The sequence below is a fragment of the Chinchilla lanigera genome, unplaced genomic scaffold, assembly GCF_000276665.1.
Source record: "Chinchilla lanigera isolate Chin_1 unplaced genomic scaffold, ChiLan1.0 scaffold00014, whole genome shotgun sequence".
NCBI lineage: Eukaryota > Metazoa > Chordata > Mammalia > Rodentia > Chinchillidae > Chinchilla > Chinchilla lanigera.
Window position 1 is genome coordinate 19,506,415 of NW_004955415.1, and position 21,412 is coordinate 19,527,826.

General features: G+C 40.7%; 1 protein-coding gene across 1 annotated transcript in view; it reads right to left on the reverse strand.

The window, feature by feature from the left end:
* Positions 1-3,312: 3,312 nt before the first annotated feature.
* Positions 3,313-21,412, reverse strand: part of Pak7 (p21 protein (Cdc42/Rac)-activated kinase 7) — a gene marked incomplete in the record, with an annotated part of 316,361 nt that continues 298,261 nt past the window's right edge. The window contains 3 exon segments of the mRNA XM_013512104.1: positions 3,313-5,563; positions 7,677-7,811; positions 9,354-9,479. Of these exon segments, the coding sequence (XP_013367558.1) occupies positions 5,408-5,563; positions 7,677-7,811; positions 9,354-9,479 (417 nt within the window).

Below are 21,412 nucleotides of genomic sequence, written 5' to 3' on the forward strand. Positions count from 1 at the left end.
GGCATAGGATTTGCCCCAAGTAAACCTTTCAGGATAAGGAATCTTTTTGCATTTAAAAGAGCATGTTTTGACCCAAAAATCAACAACTCATAGACTTTCTCAAGTTCTCTATTTGCCCTTAATTAGGTCTGTTATGGCTTGTATCTAGATGTCGCCCTAAAGTCTCATGCACTTATAGGTGGGGCTTATTAGAGGTGGCTGAATATAGGGTATGTGAATATGGATTAAGAGTACATGATAATGAATTTAGGGCACTGATTGGTTTAACACAGTTCTGAGTGTGAATGGCACCAACCAATAGACTTGTAACCTGTATGAAATAAAAGAAAGGGAGGCTCACGGCTTGCTGTTTCCTGCCTACCACACTATGGACTGTTTCTCCTCTGCCATGCCTCTCAACCAGGTCACCGTTCCCTGTGGCCAGCCGACTAAGGAATGAAACCTCTATAAACTGTAAGCTAAAATAAATCTTCCTTCCTTTAACTTGTGGGTGTTGGTATTTTGTCCCAGCAATGAGAAAAATAACAAAGACAGCTTACTTCTGTAGGAGATGCTACCACAATCCCACCTAGGCCCCCTTGCCCTTCCTGAATGGCATTTGCTGATACTTCCAATAGCTTCCTGTACCTACCTGAAAGCCAAGCTGGGAGTTCTGGGAGCCAATGCTCCAGGAATAACTCTCAATTAATGAGCCATAGAATTGGTGGATCAATACCCCAGCATACTCACCTAGAAGGATAATTCTGAAGCATCTTTCAGAAAGTCTCCAATGGGATTTGGCCCAGTGCCCACAGTATTTCACCAAAAGTGTTTTGCCTTGCTTATTTTTTTGGTCTTTTTTGAGACAGGGTCTCACTCCGCAGTTCAGGCTAGACTTGAACTCACTTATGTGGCCCAGGCTGGCCTCGAATTCACAATGATCCTCCTACCTCAGCCTCCCAAGTGCTGGGATTACAGTCATGCTCCACCACACCAGGCTGGGCCTTGCTCTTTTTTATTTGCCTCCTTTCTTCACTTTGTCATGAGGAACTTCCCAGGACCATCTCCTAAATAGTGTTGGTCTTAGGTTTTTCTTGTGGCTTAACCCACAATAACATAATACAGACTCAAAATACACACATTTCAAGGCACACACTAAAAAACTTTCCCACACAAGGTGAATTTGCTCTGTATTATGTTGTAACCAGCATGGAAAAATGGAAATTTAAAAGTTAGGTTTCTTTCCTTAGGAGACAAATGGTTTCTTCAAACTTCTCCAGACCTAGGATATAAACCCCCACCTCTGCTCAGCCCAGACAAATGGATAGAATGCGCGCATGCTGGAATCAGGAGGTCAAAAGCCAGTGTCATTTCCACAGAGAAGGGAGGGAGATGACAGGGTCTGGGAATAATGAAACCAGTCTGGACAAGTCTTTTGTCTTCTTGTACCCCCTTTCTCAAGCTTCCTTGACCATAACCCTTGATACCCATGTACATGGGGAAATGGTGATATGGGTGGTAAATCCCCTTCACCCACTTGGGTCTAGCTTCAAATAAAACCTTTTTGCTTTTTACAAAAATAAACAGCCTCCCCTGATTTAGCAGTGAGCAAATTAACCTGAACATATAGACCTAAGTAGCTGGTAACAATGTCACTTTCACAAAATTGCTTCTGTTTGTACATTTTGTCTCTGCTTCAGACAGAACTGATCTTTCTTCCCTCTTTCTGGGATGTCATTGCAATTTCTTTGATTACACACCTCTGTTCCTTGATCAGTTTGACCAAGGAGTCTGAACTCATTGAGTGGTTAACTTCATGGAATGATTTTGTTTCTCCGGTAATTGCTACTGAGTGTATTCTTTCCACTGGATAATAGGGATACAACCATAACTCAGTTTGATTCCATTTATTTAATCTAGTTTTAAAAAATCAATCTCCTTCTTGTTCAAAAATAACACGTCTCTCTTTTGTTTAGGCTGAACCAGTACCGGAGACAGGTAGCAGCAGGAAGATAGTGGCAGGATCTTATGCTTTCTCATTCCTTCTTTCTTCTAAGCATCCACAAATCATGGTGTTTCATGTTGACGTATGGCCCACATCTAGGGAAGAGAAGTTCTGAAAGCCTTGCTGGCTGTAGTCAGCTGCCTTGAGATGCTATTGGAATGAAGTAGCGCCTCAACCTCATTTTGATTTCACCTGCTAACTACCACCTCCGCTGTTTAGAATGGCCTTGGTGTCTATCAGGGCCTCCCAGTCCCCAGACCTGGATCACACACCAGTAGTGGTCTGCACAGCAGAAGGTAAGCAGCGAGTGAGCTAAAGGAGTTTCATCTGTATTTTTAGTTCATTCTATGCATTACTGAATGAGCACTATCTGTTGTCAATCAGCAGCAGCATTGGAACCCTACTGTAAACTGTGCCTGCAAGGGCCCTAAGTTGCATGAATTATCCCAAAAGCATTTTCCCAAGTCCCTGCCCTATGGAAAAATGAGCTTCCATGAAACAAATTCCTGGAGGAAGAAGGTTTGGGAACTGGTGATTGATATCTGTGGATTTCAGAGTTTCAACTCCAGTCAGCCCCACTCCTTGTCATTCCCCCACGGTGTGGGCCTCCAATGCACTCTGGGGATTGGGTATCTCACTAATTAAGTGTTTTGATGTCTTTTCTGCTTCTTCTCCATGCTTCATCAAACAGAGCCAAGAGAACGTGATGTTGTCTTTCACCACAGGCCAAGGAGATGATCTGGGAAAGGTTGCCTCCATCTTCCTCTTCCTTGGCACAGGATATACTTTGGCTTTACCCATCTACTATCTCAGGGTACTTCCTGTGGGGTTTCACCTTCTTAACTTTCCAGAAATAAATTGTGCTTTTTATACATAATATCCTCCTCAACGGCACAGATCAATGTTAATGTGTCACTTGACATGCAAAGAGGAGGAGGGGACCCGTCACTTTCTTGCAGGCTGTCAGCTTTCACTACCTTCTTTGATCCAAGTCCTTTTTATATCTTTCATTGGTAAAGTCCACAGGTCAGATGAGCATCTTTGAAACAGAGAGGTGGAGGGATTCTTTCACCCTGAATGTGGTTTTCCGTGCACCTGGCCATCCAGAATTCAATAACTTTTTCGTAGCAGTGGTATCTCTACCCAAATCTTACATTACCGGTAATCTCTGGAAATGACAATGTTTATCTTCAGCTCAGATCACCATGGTACTATATGTAACTTTAAACCAACTCATTTACATTCCCCAAAGTCCCAAAGGAACCATTTTTGGATACTCAGTAAGACAAATTTGGGAAATCAGGAGTTTGCAATAACAAAATGGGGGAAAAGGCAAACATTTATTTTTATTCGCAAGTGCAGTTTCTGCCAATAGTTAGTGCTCACAGATTCTTTTAATCTAGAGTTAACTTTTGGTAAACTCCATGAAGATACTTTAAAAAATATCCAATGATAAGAAAATTACAGAAAAAATTTCCAATACATTGTCAAAAATGTTTGAATCCTCAAATCCACCATTTTCTGCAATGATTTTAATGTTTGTCATGGTTAAAAAAAGGATTTTCTTTTCCTTTTCTTTCTATTTCTACATAGTCCTGTTAAATTAAGACAATCTGCTTCATGAACTTTTAGGACTGTAATTTTTTGGATTTAGATTGCTTTTATTCTCACGTTTATATTAATGCTTTAATACTTTACATAAAACACTGATTTGCTATGTTTTATGAAACAAATTTATAGATCTTATTTCTGGTGAGGCATTTTCAGTTTTGGGGAAAACTGAAAATCTAATGAGTCGAAGGTCATTTTATGCCTTTCATCCTCTTAACTATAATAAATAATTAGCAACTTATTAATTACAAAAGTTCTTAATTATGCTTAGAGCAACCAGAGAATTTTCACAGATTTAAATTCATACTTGTTATAGTATGTAAAGTTGTTAAGAAAAGCCTCTGGCCAGTTTGGTAACAAATGGCTTTTGTTTGATGCATAATTAATAAAAACTAATGATGACTATGTAGATCCTCCAGAGTTTTAAAGGCAAATCTATATTGGCCTACAGTTAACATGCAAATTCATCCAACAAGCAACACAAAATGTATTGTAGTAGTCATTCATTTTTATCAACATTCAAGAAGATCTAGACAGCAGCACAACTCTCCTATGTCGGAAACACATTATAACATGATCACAACTGAAGTCAGGTCATACCTGGGGAAAATACCCCTTGCTAATTCACCCTCTAGCTGATATCAATTCAGACTTCCAGCACGATACATGAACAATAGCGATTAATACTGTGGTATGAAGGTAAATACAGACAAGAGTTTGGTGTGCTAGCATACAGTTTTAAAAACAGTGACGAACAGGACCAAACATCTTGCCTTGTTCACTCTTCTCTCCTGTGGGGAGCCTGGAATTCCCAAGGTCTCACTGAAACATTCAATTTGGGGAACTGAGTCCAATGATCCTAGCACTGAAAATTGTTCCCTCGAAGGGAAATTTGGCCACAAGGGGATGTCATGCCCATTCTAGGGTGGGCACAAAGGGTAACATCTTGGTGTGCGAAAAGTGATTTCCTTTTAGAAGCCTTGGCGGAAAATACGATTTTTCAAAATATTTAGCTTTATCCCCAGAAATAGTTTGGTAGTATTCTGTGGCTCAAATTTTGTTTCATTGCTTTTGGTTGGATAAATGAAATGTGCACACCATCACCATCACTCTTATTTCTTCTTTCATCACATAAGACACTTGTTAAGATAAGAAAGATATTCTACTAAAGCTGACGGTGATTGAGAGTCATTCAATATTCAAAGTTCCTAAAGAATCGTTGGTTTTCTGAAAGGGATAAAAAAGTAGGAAAGGCTTTGTTCAAACTCCCGCTAGTAAACAAGTATTACTTCAACCGATACAATGGCTACGTGACATCAAAGTACTATAAATTATCAAAACTATCGTACAGAAAAGTTACAAATTCATTGCAAAATACATTACACTGCTACCATTAAGAAAAAGTGCTTTTTGTTTTCCTTTCTTTATTTTATTTTATTTTATTTTATTTTTTGCCAGAAAAGTATTCTTTCAATATAGAAAATCCTATGCGGTACCCTGCATGTGGCTAGGATATATCATAACGGAGTTTGTACTGAGTCCTTCTGATTTGCTGGATGAAGGGCTGAAAAATATAATAATGACTTATTAAAGCCATGCTCCAAATGACCATGCCAGCTGTCAGTGGAGAGATGCCTATTTAAGACACAAGAAGATGCCCTGGTCTGTCGAACCCTGCCGGTCATCACAATGTCCCACCAATCAGCTGGTCTAGAATGCACAGGCCTTTTGCATGTTCTATGGTTTTCCTCATATTCTCCTGAATTGTTTTCATGTCTTATTCTAGTTCTGTCATTTATGTGAATCCTCTGTTCAGTGATGTCTATATTGTCTCATGAGGGGGACGATGCAAGATGGCGGACCTGCTAATTTTAAGAATGGATGTCCAAGCAGTTCCTGGGCGGTGGCTCTTTGAGAGGGCTCCCGTACCAACATCAAGTCAAGGAATCCCCGGAGCACTGAAGAAACCTGTGAAAACACAGATATCATCCTAAGGACCAAGAGAAACCCAGCCCCATTCCCCATGGTGCTTTTCCAAGTAAACCTATGGACAACTTCTAGAAAGTCACTTTAAGGAGAAAGATGTAGGGAAAGCAAAATAAGGAAGTAGCTTTATTAACACATGATATTTTTCTTACTGTCTTCAAGTTTTAAATAACATGGGTAAACGATGGTGCAACTAAGGATGAAAATTCATTTAATAAATAAAAGAGTAATGGTAATAATAGTGAGAAAAGCAACTATTATGAAACGATGGGTACACACAAGGGTGCTGGTCACATGTGTAATGAAGTACAATGAAAAACACAGAACAATTTCATTTCTTTTGCAACTACCACCAACTAGGCTTTATGTATCCCCCTTTCTTGAGGAGAAATAAGCTTTTGTAAGGATATCTGACATATAGCATCTTCCCTTCAATTTCTTCTACATTAGTTTTTGACATCTATCTTAACCACATACATGTGCATTCATTCATATTAAGTGGGTGATCAGTGGATCTTACATATATTTACTCTCCGTTCCTGGCAAGATCTAGAATCTTTCTGCCATTCTTGGAGGCCACCTTGGGTCTCCTTCCTGACAATACCCATCCCGCTGCAGAAGGGCAGCACTCTCCTGACTGTGATAGCATAAATCAGCTTTGCTTGCTCTTTTACTTTGTAGAAATACAGCCATCTTCTGTGGCCTCTTCCCCATCTGGCTGCCTTCCCTTATCATGGTGTCTCTGGGATTTAGTCCTGCCGTGTGTGATGAAAGTTTCCTCTTCATCTTTGTTGTATAACATTCATTGTCCAATTACACCACACATTATCTATCCATTTGCAAAACGTTGAGTGTTTTCCCATTTTTTACCATTAGGATTAACAGTGGCCTTCTCTATGGCTTTGCAGAGCATTAGTACTCACTGCTATTGGATGTGGGACTATTTTCATACAATATACTTTCTGTCACTTTTCATTATTTAAACTTAGTCCAACCCAGTCAAAGTTCAATCTCTTATTTGGTTCAAGTGGCTTCGATTTTACTTTTTTGAAGGTTCCTGCATCCTGTGTGAATAAGTCAACTGAGACTCTTCCCCAAGACAAGGGACACAAAAGAGAAAACACTACCCTTGCAAATTAATCTCCCCCAAAAGGCAGCCTCATGCTCCTGCTTATGGTCATGAAGAAGATGGGAGAGGAGGTGTGGCTGATCAGTGATTACAGAGGGTCCGATGGAAATGGCCTTTCTCAGCAAGCCCTGTAGGGTGGTGGCAGCTCTGGAAGTGGTGATTTTTGGACTTACAATTTTTCCTGAGCTTGGTTCCAATGGGCAAATCTTAGACAAAAGGGAAGACCCTGTGTAGCCCGTTCTACATATGATACTAACTTGTCCTTCACTTCTTCCATGATCCCGCCCCTGCCCACCTAGCCTGTCTTCTTGCTTCTGTTGCTACAGCTGCAGGAGGCTTCTGCTTCCTGGGTTTTATAGGTCCTTGGGCTTAATGTTCCTTCTGCTGGGATCTTTGCATAGCTTATATCTTCCTATTCAGGTCCAGCTCAGCTCAGGCGATCTTTCCAAGGAAGGCCTTCCTTCACTGTCCAGGGTACAGTAGCTCTCAGCACCCTCTCCTGCCCTCCACCGTATCACAGTACTTTATTTTCTTCACAGCAGGTACCACTCTCTGACATTATTCTCTTCCTTTACTTGTTGATAGTTTATCATATGCTTCCTCAGCTAGAATACAAGCTCTGTAAGAGTCATGTAATCTGGGGTCCTGTGGTACGGTATCCCAGGTGATTAGGAGTCCCAGGAGGTAGCAAGTGCTCAGTGACTGAGTGACGAGCTGATTCACCCTTTTAAGTAGCCTTTGATAGAGAAGCTGCTCATACCTTATTTCACAGATGAACTCTGGAGTCAGAGAGGCTGCGTCACCGGTCCAGGCAATGAAGAATGAAATTAGGTAACTAATTCTGAAGTCTGTGTGCCCTTTTATAAGGATGTATTACCCACTGGATGTGATATGCTAATTTTTAAAACCATAGAGAGGCTGAAAGATCCAATAACTATTTTGGACCTATCAGTACACACTTCTCACCTTATGTAGGTCCTTCACTCTTGGAGGTAAACTGTCCCGGATCCTCCTCATCGCCTGGAGGGGAGGTTCATTGAAGTAGGGGGGCTCACCATCAATCATCTCTATCACCATGATCCCAAGGGACCAGATGTCCACCTGTTAGGCAGATATGCACTTGTTATCGGGCAAGGAGAAAGTTCTGGAATTTGGATGCATACAAGGAAACCCAGTCGTACTCAATCATAAAACAATATGATATTTATAGTGTTTCAATATTTACAATATAGGCTGAACTATTGGATTATTGTGGATTATTTTGCTAATCATCTTTCATTGCTGTTTAAATACCATTCTAGTGAGGCTTCCTCCAGTTAGGTATAAGTGATTATCTTAACATTGTGAAATGTAGAACTTTAATTTTTATCCAGTTGGGTTTTCTTTTTTGGTACTTAATGGGCTGTCATGGTAGATGAAAAAACCCAAACTTCTGTTATGAAAACAGAAAGTTGCATTTAAATCATAAGAAAAGTGTTTGACATAGTCATAACAAATTGCAAAGAGCTACACTGCACAGTGTAGAAGGTATCCTGGCTCCTTCTACTGATTTGCTTTTTAAAAAATAGTTCTTTCTTCACCTACTTTGGAGTTTTCCCCTTATGTTTTATCATTTTGAAGCAGCATACTCAAGACCTTGCTTTATATAAACCATTTTCAGAGGGTGGAGAAAAGAAAAGGCAACGATGACAAGTAATTCCTTCAGATAGAGAGTGGGAAGGCAGGACATTGAGAAGCCACAGCAGTGCTATAAATCCCCATTCTAGTCACTTCCTGTCACAGCCTTAATACACCTCTTATCTGGTCATTGCACTTCTGCTACCCGCCTTGCAGTGACCTTCTCCAAGACCACAGTAAGAAAAAGAAGTTGAGTGCTCATCTGATGTCTTACGATGAAGGGGAAGAGCAGAGTCTGCCCTGGCTTAGGAGACATCTTTACCCACTGGATCACAGCTTCTTCCCAGCTTCTCCTCTTCCAAAATCACCATCTGCACCATGATATGTGGAAATACTGTGCTCAGCCGTAATGAGCTCCATGACCTTCATGTGAATGTGATCCATTGTGCCTTGGAGCTTCACCTCACACTGCTTCCTCCCTCGGAGGCTTTTCCTCCACACCCTCTGCCCCTCCATTTCATATCTCAAAGCCCGGTCCTTTGACACATTATGAGTGCTTGTCTTCTTTCTAGGGGAAAGAGATGCTGTGCCATTGTCTAATATACTATATTAGCATTTGAGTATTTTTTCTACAGAAACACACTATTGCTCATTTAATACAATCTCTGTTTTATGGCACTCTCTGATCCTCTGTCCCTTCTCTGCAACATCCTGCTTGTTCACCTGCAAATCTCTAGCTGCATCTGAAGTCTTTCCTTTATGGGTCCACTGAGAGTGGGAGAAGAGTTTGAATGACTCCCCCTCACCTTAGCATTCATGGCAGTGTTGCAGTAAAAAGACTGGTAAACATTGCGGATGTCCTCAGTATGATCTGAGTCCTTTCTGACACCACCTACTCTGTGCCAGGTTAGTGAATGTGGAGTCAAAAGTCACTGCCCTGATCTGTGGTCACCAGCTATTTGAGAGCCACTTCATCCTCAGCCTGTCCAGGACCTACCACTCTCCACCATGGCTGTCACCACTTACCTCTGTCCCATAAGGCAGCCTAGAAATCACCTCGGGTGCCATCCAGTAGGGGGTGCCCACCAGCGATTTCCTCTTTGGCACCTCTTTGGAAACTTGAGCACAGAAACCAAAGTCAGATAACTTTATCTGGAAAGGAAAAGAAAACAACCAAGGAGTAATTTGAAAATACTGCCTACCAGGCTGGGAAGTACACATACAGGCCTAGAAATACAGATAGAGTTTCAAATTCAAGTGCATTAACAGGCCTCAGAAATATCAGAGAACAGGTTGTGAGATCCTTTCACTGGAAAGACATGAAACTATTTTAATGAGAAAATATCTCACAGATTACCACCGTTGATTTCCCAATGTCTACACTCTTGATGCTTATACCTTTTATAAAATTATGGATCAACAACAACAATAACAAAACTCCTTACAAATTAAATGTTTTCATTGAATCTCAAAACCACAATTCTAGCTGAAAGGAGTAGATAATGTTTCAGGGCAAGTGCACTGCTGTCCACAGTGTGAATTTTGTACAAATTGCTGCAGTTTTAAGTTCTTTTGAATTGAGCACACTTATATATCTGTGTTCTACAAGATGATTCAAACGACCATCCTGATTCAAACGACCATCCTCTTTTCTGTGTTTGAAATACTGCATATCACTTATCTGGGATGCTGAGTTATTACTTTAAGTGTCTGCCCCCTGTCTCTTTTAGCTTTGTTCCTTTGCTCATGACAATGGAAGGTGCCAGTGTGAACATGAAGCATAGATACTAAGGGTCAGCATCTGGTTGTCAGGTATGTGAGGTGGGCATCTGCAGGAGTTGGTACATGGCCTCTGGAAGAGAATGTCGCTTAGACTTGTCACTCAGACTTATTAGTGATGATAGAATAGGCACTGCTTAACAATAGTTCAGAGTGACTGTTTGAAGTTAAAATTTTCTGTAGAGCAAAGGTGCAGTCTCTAAGCTATGAACCCTTCTGACACTCTTCATATCTTTCTGTTCTTCCTTTCTCAACCTTTTTTCTGGCTCTTCTCTGCTGCCATATCTTAAATATTGTGATTTCTTACTGTTTTTTTGTTTAGAATCTCACTTTTTCTCTTTTTCTGTACTCTTTCTGCATTTGTTTCCTTAATTAAAATTGAGCTGAGGGTTTAGCTCAGTAGCATAGGGCTTGCCTGCCATGCATGAGTCCTCAGTCCAATTCCTAGCACCACAAAGCAACACAATACCACATGACATAATAAAACACAACTGAATTTCTAACTAGTATGCTTCCACATGGATGGCCACAGGTACTTTCAGACTTGAGATCCCTTCCTCTGTTTCTAAATCTAACCCCTCACCTATCTCTCCTGGCCTAATTAATGACACCAACACCAACCTAGCCACTAAACGGAACTCACGAGAATCATCCTTAATTCTTTCTTCTATCTCACCCAAAATCTTCTCAGTCAAAATTTTAAGAAATGCATCTCTGCAGCTTTAGGATCCGCAATGTGTTGGTCTATCTTAGGTCCTCAAAATCAGAATGTGTGGATGAGCCTCAATCATAAAAAATGAAAGAAGCTTCTGAGAATGAAGATCAGATGTGTTACTATTTGTGAGCAGTATTAAGCCAAGAGGACTAGCCAGGGGACAAGATCTCCTCATTTGTTAGTATGATAATTTTCAGAAACATAGCAAAGCTGAAAAAAAAGGTACAAAGAAAATTCCTGTCCCCACCAAGTAGACTGTATAATTGCTTATGTTTTACTATGTGGGCTTAATCACACACCTTTCTATCAGTCCATCTTAGTTTTAAGTAATCACTTTATTTTTATGTGCTCATCTACCTTAGTTTTGATCCATGTTAGATTAAATTGCTGACATCAGTACACTTCACTCAATGTAGCATTAACTAGAGTTCAACATTTGTTTACAACTTATGAAAAGTGAACTACATGTATCTTAGCTTTCCTGCATGATGAGTTTTTACAAATGCACACACCTGTGTACCTCCAACTCCTATTATGTGTACACCACTGGGAGACACCACCACGGGGCCTGGTTTCAAGGAGCCTTGGGATGCAGGTGATAGTCAATCACCCTTGTACAGCCATAGTAGTATGGGAAAAGAAGATGACCAAACATGAAATGCAGAAGAGCTGAGGCGACTGAAATTGAACTATTCCAGGAGATTAAAGAGCACATCAAGACTAAAGCACATCAAGAAGGCAGAGGAAAAGCACCGGAGACTGATTTGGCAGTTCTGAGGTGCGGATGGCCCTCACCTATAAAACAGTGGGGCTATCAAATCAGCTCAGCACTTGTTGCTATTGTATTTGGTGATAAGGACATTGTTAGCTACCCATAGTTTCAGTATTAATGTGAGGAAAAAAATCTAGGTAAGAAGTGAGACAAGTCTCAAAAACATTATAAGTATTTTAGTATAGAAGAATACATCTTAAAGAAGGAAGGGAAATTATAAATATATCTATATCTATAACTATACACACACACAAGAGAGCTAATTGTACTGATAGTTTCTATTGGGTTACTGAAAGGAACAGTTAATGCTTAATATTTATTGACAAATTTTGCATGCTTATACCTGGTAATCTGAACTACTTTGAAGACAACAATATGCAATATACCAATAATTGTTGAATTCATATCTTGTTTTGTGAAATTCTGTATCATTTCTAATGTTTTTTATTTTTTACTCTCTTTAAAATAAAAAAGAATAAATCTTATAGCTACAAATATGGCAAATGACCAAATATGGTCATTATTATGACCCTAAATAGTGGGTTCAGTAGGTCTCTCAGAATTTATAGCCATCTAAACTGTGGAATGTTACTTTATTTGGAAATACAGAATATTTGGAGATATGCACATGTGCTGCATAAAGACATTTTGTTCAGAGTAGACTGCATATGGAATGGTAGCTTTACAAAATTACGTTCATTACCTGGTGACTGTAGGCAACTTAACTTGTCTGAGTACACTCTATGATATTTGCACAATGAGGAAATTGCCTAAAGATGCCTTTCTCAGAATTTATCTCCATCATTTTGTGATGCATGACTATAACTTACTAAGGTAAGGTCATTCTGGATTAGGAAAGATGCTGAAGTGACTGGTGTACTTAAAAGAAAAAGAGAGAACGTACAGACACACAGAGAAGATTATGTACAGAAGAGGCAGGGGTCGGAGTGTTTTATCCACAAGCTAAGGAGCACCAAGGATTGCTGATAACTTGCAGAAAGTGGGAGAAAGAAATAACAGACTCTCTCTCAGAGCATCCAGAAATAACCAACCCTGCCATCACCTTAATTTTGAACTTTCAGCCTCCTAAACTGGGAGCAAGATAATACAAGTTCACTCAGTTTGCGGTAATTTGTCATTTTATCCTAGCATATCCGTTGAGTGAACCCCTAACATAGTCTAGACAAACCTCAGTGAAGTCTTCCTACATGCCTGCTGAACACTTTACATGTACATCCTATTTAACTGCTAAGGACAAACTAACGAGGCAAGAAATGTTATCTTCCCCATTTCACAGACAAGTAAGCGAAGGCACAAAGTGGTTAAACCACTTGCAAAGGATTCACAGCTAATGAGCAGAAGAGCCAGGATTGAGGCATTTAACTACCATTCCAAATGGAAAAGCTAAGTCCCCAGGTGAAAGAAGGGTGTCAGCTGAGAGGTAGATGTTACAGATGGGTGAGGTGAGTGTAACTGATACCAGGGTCTCTGGTGGGACAGAAGGAGTCTTGTCACCTCAAGCATCAGCACAAGTTGCAGCTGCAACATCACCCAGTAGCCTTTACATGTGCAGTCTCAGGTCCCACCCCAGCCCTGCTGAAATCAGAGCCATCGCTAGCTACAGACTACCAGTGTACACAACACCTTGCAACACACACAGTTCAGTTGGTCTGAGAAAAAGGAGAGGAAGGGGCATTTTATGATCAAGTGAGTTAAGACTGAGGGGCATCTGTTTGAGTAAGGTTTCATCTCTCTCCACTTTAGTGTCATGACCAAAGCCTTCTCAGTGTTTTTGCTGAGTCCCAGCTGGCTTGAACACAGGGAAAATCATCTGTATGACTTTCAAGACCGACCTTCAGTTGGTGCCTTTCCACGTATATAATCTCATTCCTTTCTGCACACATTGATACCATCTAGGGACTAATGAGGTTTCTTAAATATGGGATTTCCAGTACTAACTCCTGCAAAGCTCCATGTAAACCAGAAAGAGCTGGTCAGCCTAACTTCTGTTCCCAGCTCTCTGAGGTTCGTTTGTTTGTTTGTTCTTGCAATTCTTAAAGATACCTCAGAATCTTGTGCATATCTCACTTCTCCTGGAATTTTTCTTAGAAGACTATATTGAGTTTCCTTCTCTCCAAATGCAAGAGAATTTAGCATGTACTCAATCTTGAAAGGGATTCCTGGTGCTGATTGTATCCCTTTGGCCAGAAATGACATTGCTCAGGGCCACAACTGATTTTTGACTGTGAAGCCTTAAAAGCTGGCAAAAAAGTCTATGTTCAAAAAATGCACGCCATTAGCTTGGCTTTATTTTATACTGAGGCACATACATCACAGGAGGTCATATAATAGAAGACACATGGAGGCTCTTTCTGAAACCATTGCTGATGTGCTGAAGATGATTTACAGACTCAGATTTGGAATATAGGTGAAATTGGCATACAATTTTGGAAATTATCAATATAGATTTATGGTTTGGAGTAGGGGGAGACTGGATTATTTACCATGGAAAACTGAAGAAAGATGTTGTAGGAGGAGATTACTTTCTCAGTTGCATTGGGAAATCAAAGAATCAACCCCAGAGGACTCAGATTATAAAAATTCCCGAGTTGTGAAGAAGGACCTATGGCCATGATAGATGGCCCATAATTCTTGCTATTCTGTTATAGAAGAAATCTATTGTGCAGAAACATGAAAATCCTACAGTCCATCCCTTTTAGCCTGGGATTATTTGTAGAATGGGAAAGAGATGTGATATTGATTATGTGAGATCCCATATCCCTTATTATATCTCAGTTACCCCTACCCTGAGCAGATGTTGGTGTACTTCAGAATTACGTGCAGTACATGTGCCTAAACAAACAGAGGAGAGGAAAAGATCCACATACATCTATGATCAGGGGGACTATTCAAAATATTTCACAACCAGATTAATTTAGACTATCCGAATCCAGACAGTTAAACAGAGTCCTAGGAGTCCCCTGGGGAGGATCACTATTTTTAATGAAGGTCCAAGATATTCTAAGGACCTGACACAGTGGCTAGTTATCAACCAGCATGGAACTATTACAATGTTTAAACAATGGGTGTTGACAGATCAGTAAAGACCTACTGAAGATCAGCCTCGGCCCTACCCTATGTGATCTCTACAGAATGAGAGCATAGGAGTGTAGGTGGGAGTGGCGGGAGGTGGGGCTGCTGGTTTGTGTGTGATGTGCATGGGATCCAGATGTTCCTCCAAATTTCAAGAGGGAAAGAAGATATACCTAGTATAAGCCCATAGGTGAGATGTGAAGTCAGCCAAGAGGACAGTTTTAAGTGGTTTAGGCAAGAGACCAGAGCGATAAAATACCGAAGAGGCAACCTCCTGAATAGCTCAGCCTTGCATGGACAAGTTAATTCTTATTCCAGGTAGCAGGAAAGTCTGTACCCCAAGCCAGGACTAGAGAGAAATAAGATGAGCATGTATCCTCCACCCCAAGGTCCCATGTGTCATACTTTTCCTGTCTTCCTCCAAGAGGCCACAGTAAGGGTGGGAAATGAGAGGAGGGAGTCGGTGGTAGCTAAATCGGAAAGACTGAGTTTCATAGGTACCAGCTAAGCCTTAAAATAATGCAGCTGAACTCTGATAGATAATACTTAAATTATTCAAACAGCCTACATCTGATGGATTGAATTAAAATAAAGAAGTTTAAAAAGAATCTAGCCAGTAGAGCTTTGTGAAGTCTGGGTTGGTTTCAGGAAATTATAATGCATGTTTCCAAAGTTAAAACTGTGAGTAAATTAGCAACCCACTACACAGATGGAAGAGGATGAGCATATATTCTGATAAATTTTATTTGCCTATACATTTAAGATGGCTGGATGAATATGGGAGTGAACATACCCACATTTTAGTACTGGCAGCTTTTAACTTCAGCATCTGTAGTATAGCTTTCTCCTTGCTGACATAAAAAAAAAAAACCCTCTCAAAATCTAACATTGTAATAATTATCTCCTTGACAAAATGAAGATAAGAAATTGAAACTAGACACTTAGAAGTTAGGCTTGCTCTTCTGTTGTAGGAGTATAAGTGCTTTTTGTATGATTTTTTACTCATCTCAGTACATAAAAGAGACAATTTTCTGAAAGACCATAATTGCATACAACATTTGTCCAAATAAATCTGCAAGTAGATAATCAGAACTCAAGTAATGGGTATAATAAAGCACTGTAGGCAGATCTTAAAGCAAATCACCGAGACTCTAAGCTGAGCCTTATTTTAGACAGATTGTATAACTTGGTTGCTTGGAAAACCGCCTTCTCTCACTAACACAGTTGGTTAAGAGAGGAGCAGCTAGTACACTGTCTAATCCATAGAAGAGGATGTGCCTTGTTGCACAGAACCAGAGAAAGAACTAGAGTTTGGAGCTCAGATAAAACTGCTATTTAAACATACAATCTCTCCATCCTTAATGTGTCCTAGTTAGGAATCAGGGACTCCAGAAAAGGATATTGAGTGGGAGGGATGGGAAAAGGAAGGTCTATTCACAAGATAACTTCAGGTTTAAAAACAGATTTTCAAAAACCATACTGTGTAAATTGTGTGAACTCTAAAGAGTTCTGTGTTTGTTTCAGGTGTGGCATGAAGTCAACGAATGGCTGCTTTCCTGCCTGGTTCCCTGGGAGCTTCCTAAATGCAGTGGTATGTGTAGGCTCAGTATCATATGAGAACTTGTTAGAAGTGCAAGTTCCTGGGTACCACCTAGCCTGACCCATCAGCATCCCTGAGAGTGCAGCCCAGGAATCTGCTTCTTGCCAAACTCCCAACTAGATTCTAATGTCACTAATATTTGAGAATTTCCTCTTCAAGGGGAACAATGACTGGATGGGACAAAAGGACTGGAAGCAGGAATAGAAAGGGCCAATCTGGCGACAGTGATCCCAGCTGTGCTTCAGACCATTTTGTCAGATGCCAATTCCAAAAGGAGAGGGAGGGCATCAGAGAGGCTAATCCAAAAGGGCATGGAGACCTCATCCACCATCTTCTCCTTGCCAAAGTATAGGGCACAGAGTGGGAGAAACATGCTCAGGTCTGCACAACAGTGTTAAAGGGGTACTAAAACCCTAGTCCCTCTCTGTATTTTGTACATTAGGATAAGTTCTGTCTGTGGAAGAACAGGGAGGGAGGGGTTGATGGAGATCTGGGTGCATTCAAGAGACTGTTGGAGCAGAATGGATTTTAGCAAGTTATTTCACATGACTGAATCCCTATTTAAGAACAACTTTTGGGAGATAATCTTCAGACCATCTTCTAGTTGCAAAATTCTAGCTAAAATGATGATGGGTTAGAGCCACGAGATGCAGAGGGGAAGTGAAGGGAAAGTAAAAAGAGTTAAGGTGTGTTATGTACACATATCAACTCCCCATGATGAGTGCAATCATGTACTGCAAACATGTATTAATTAAAATTAAAAATTTAAAAATGTTGATGGGAGCAAGGTTAATAATATTAAATCAATTAAATGGCCAGGTGGGAACAATGGAATATGAGGGACACATTCTTCTGGTGAAGAGACACTTGGCTTCAGGCTGACCATCAGGAGCATAGTAAAGAGGGGGCCGGTTGGTTATAATGCTCTCCTCACTGGCCTCTGGCCATTTTCCTATCCTTTATTACTGTTTCAAATTCTGCAGGAGGCTGAGCACAAACACATTCCATGGCCCTAAGCACCAGGTTACTTTGTGTGCCCCGGAAGTGCATCCCAAGGCAAGGATTCAGTGCAAACCATTTATTTGAAGGATGCAAGGAACACCAGCATAAAATGGGTGAGAATGACAATGGAGGACAGCAGCCATTCAGGGATTAGTTACCAAGCAATTGACCCTGTGGGCAACTAGAGCTCAGTCCTGCTGAGAGGTCTGGGGAGCTGCAGGACAAAGGACTCACAGTTACTCCATTTAAGAGAGGGGCTGGGGATTTAGCTCAGCGGCTAAAAGCACCTGCCTGGCAAGCGCAAGGTCGTGAGTTCGGTTTCCGGTACTGGAGAAAACCCAAAAAAAAAAAAAAAAAAAAAAGAGAGAGAAGAAACTGGGATATTTACACTCTAACACTCAGCACATGTTTCAGGGCTGCTCCTGGCATGGTTGAACATCCATTCTCCAGAAATCGGACCCTGCCTTGCACCATAACAGCACACTCCAGTGGCCAAAGTAAGGCCCCAGGTGGAGGCCCAGGTGGTGGTATTTAGAGGCGGAGTCGGTTATCTCTGAAGTAGGACGTGCTGTGAAAATCCAGGTGGGCCCCGACAGCATCTGCTATGTGCTATAAGATGACCTCATCCCAGCAATTCCATGACTGCCATGTGAATTCAGGCAGTGTTGCTGGACCCTTTGATTGTCCAAGGAAAGAGACAGAAACATTAAGTGAACTTGCCTAAGTTTTAAAGTGTGGTAATCAATTTGTTAGAGAGAGAGGGGAACATCAAGAGATATAAAGACTACTTGCACTGATCCCTATCTCTCTCTCTCTCTCTCTCTCTCTCTCTCTCTCTCTCTCTCTCTCTCTCTCGTTTAGAGACAAAGTCTTGTTAAGTTGCTAAGTTGTCCAGACTGGGCTCAGCTGTGTTTCTTACCAATAGATGCATTGGGCTTAGTTGATCAGGGTCTGAATTCCACTCTCTCTCTTGAATTTGATAATAAAAGTTAAGCACTACCTGGCTAGTGGCTCCTAAGTATCATCTCTCAAATGCAAGCCCCAGGCCAAGAAAAGATAGTAATGATTCTACTCATATTACCAGGGCACACAGGATGCTTTTTGACTGAGCATCTACCTTCTGACTGGTGTAGTTCAGTGGGCTTTACATAAATGATGTAAGTAATTCTTCAACCACTTTACAAGAAGATTTTAAACCTCAGCTACCACATTTACCTTGGTTGCTCAAATTAGTGACTCATTAAAAATTAGTATGGCATAGACAACTAGTGGATAATTTACTTTTAGTTGATATAAATAAATTCCTTATTCATTTTTGAAGGAAAAAGATTTTTTTTCATTTAAGCCTAAGCAATTCACTGTCATTTTCTTAACTCTTTATTTTACAGTAATGATGGCTTACTTTTGAAAGGAATAACCAAACTATCTTCTAGACAGTTACATTCCTACCAGCAATGAGTTATTGCTGATTTTCATTTTAGCCATTCTTATAGGTATGTAATGATATCTCATTTTAGCTTTAACTTGTATTTCTCTAAAGTTAATGATGTTGAACATCTTTCAACAGGAAGAAAATCCAGTACTTCTTATGTGCAATGCTAATAATAACTTTGCCCATCCCATGAGCTTTTCTACTGTACTTAGTTCTCCTCCCACTAAGGAGGATTCTCTCCTTCCTCCCACTGAATCTGGAAGGACTGGTGACCATGGTGAAGTGCCACTACTTTTTTTGTTTTGTTTTTGTTTTTTGTTTTTTTTTTCTGGTACTGGGAATTGAACTCATGACCTCACACTTGCCAGGCAAGTGCTGTGCCACTGAGCTAAATCCCCAGCCCCAAAACCAAGCAAACCTGAATCACTGTTTTTTGTTTGTTTGTTTGTTTGTTTTGGTACCGGGAATCAAACTCAGGATTGTACTTTGCCAGGCAGGCACTTGTGCCACTGAGCTATATCCCCGGCACTACTTAATCTCAAGTTTAGGTCATAAAAATTCCTTGTACTTACACCTTGCTTTCTTAGAATCTGGCCACCATTCCACAAGGAAGCTCAAGCTTCATGAAGAGGCTGCACTGTAGGTGTGCTAACATCTCCAGGTGATCTAGTCACATGGGTGACAGAGACCTGTGGATGACTCACCCTGGGTTGTCATCTCACCATAAGTCAGCCTCTCAGCCCAAGTAACCCTCAAAGCTAAATGGTAACATGACCCTTGACTTAAGACCTTAACTATTAAGAGGCTTTGTTATAATCTATAATAAGTGACAAATTCTCCCCACTATATCATGCCATGCTCTAATAAGTCAGTATAAAAATACACTCTTAGCCTTTTCTGGAGTAGTCACATTCTATCTAGACTCTCTTCATGTAAAAAAATTTCCTTTCTCTATATAAACTGGGGAAAACCATTGGCATCAATATGGCACTCTGTTTTGATGTATGACTGCAGCAAACCTTATGTGACATGGGCAAGAGACACAGATCCACTCAGCATGCTCCTGTTCGTGGAATACTCTTGTCCCTAATAGTCACAGGATCCAATCCAATCCCTCCCAAGCTTCTGCTGTGATGTCACCACATCAAAAGGACATTTTCTGACTGGCCCCTGTACTTGAGCTCCAGCTGTGTCACACTCCATCCTTTGTACACTCCTTAAATTAAATACAGAAACTCTAACACTTACCACCGTTTGTCTGGGAATGATTTTATTTGCTTATGTGTTTGTGTATTATCACACTCTCACCCTCTAAGTTTAATCAAAGAAGTGATTTTGCTATGTTCATCGTCAGGTTCTGTAACTGACTCAACACAGTAGATGTCACTAGATATACCAGATATTTATGAGACAATGGGCTGGGGATTTAGCTCAGCGGCACAGCACCTGCTTGGCAAATGCTAGGTCCCGAGTTCGATTTCTGGTACCAGAAAAAAACAAACAAAAACAGATATTTGTGAGACAAATTTGTGAACAAACCACAAGAACTAAAGGCCCATTCAGTGAGCCTGTGCTTGTAAACTCTTTGCCGGGTGCACAGACATGGAGGAGTTGTTTGGGACAAAAATCCTGCCCTTGACAATGACAGTGGAATGATTTTATAATCTTGCATACTGAGGGAAGGGAAGGTCTCTAAGTGACTTAACATTTTGTCTTAGTCATCTGTCTGATGTTGACATCAGATATGTACTTCTAGCAAAGAAGCCTGCATCATCAATCTTAAGACACAGAGAAAAGAAATCTGGGCCAGAAATTGACTTGCTTTTCTTTTTCCCTGAAAGTACCAGTCCTCAGAGCTAGTTCTGGGGCCTGTTCAGTATAAACTCTATTCTGAGGCTTTGGGAGTCTCACCAAGGAGCTGAGTCAGACCAGGGAGAATTACTGACCTTTTCCCAGGCTTCAATTGTTCTATGGATGATGATACAAAAATGGCACAAATTCTTCTCCTCTTCATCTACATTTCTTTGCATGTGACTGCCTTTTCTCCCATGAAGAGGTAGAATCTATTCCCCACGCCTGGAATCTGAGCTTGGTCGTGTGGTTGACTTACTTTAGCAAACCTGACATAAACAGAGGGCTCAAAAGGGTTGTGTATTGGGGCTTTCCTCTCTTGTTACTCTTGGGAACTTTGCCACCAGCACCATGTGACTAAGCCAGGGCTACTCTACTGAGAGATAAGTGACACTTGGCTCAGTTGTGTTGTTGGCCCTGCCGAGAGCTAGCTGACTTCCAGGCAAGCAAGTGTGACATCAGCTGTAGGCTGGTCACAAATGCAAGAGAGCGTAGCTGGTGCCTCATGCAGCGGAGACCAGTTGTTCTGACTGCCATCAACCCAAGATGCTGATCCACAGATTTGTGAGCAAATAAGTGGTAGTTGTTTTATTCCACTGAGTTTGGAGTGGTTTGTGATGCAGCAAAACCTGACTGCCATACACTCCCACACCCCTCTATTCAAAGAAAACTTTTGCCACAGGTAATGCAAAAGATGGGACTTAAACCTCTCATTAATTACAATCCCAAATCTGCAAATTATGTACAAATGGTACATGAAAAAAATGGGGGCAATAGGTAACAGGATTATAAGTGATCTTTATTTTATCATCTATACTTTTCTGAATTCACTACATTTCCT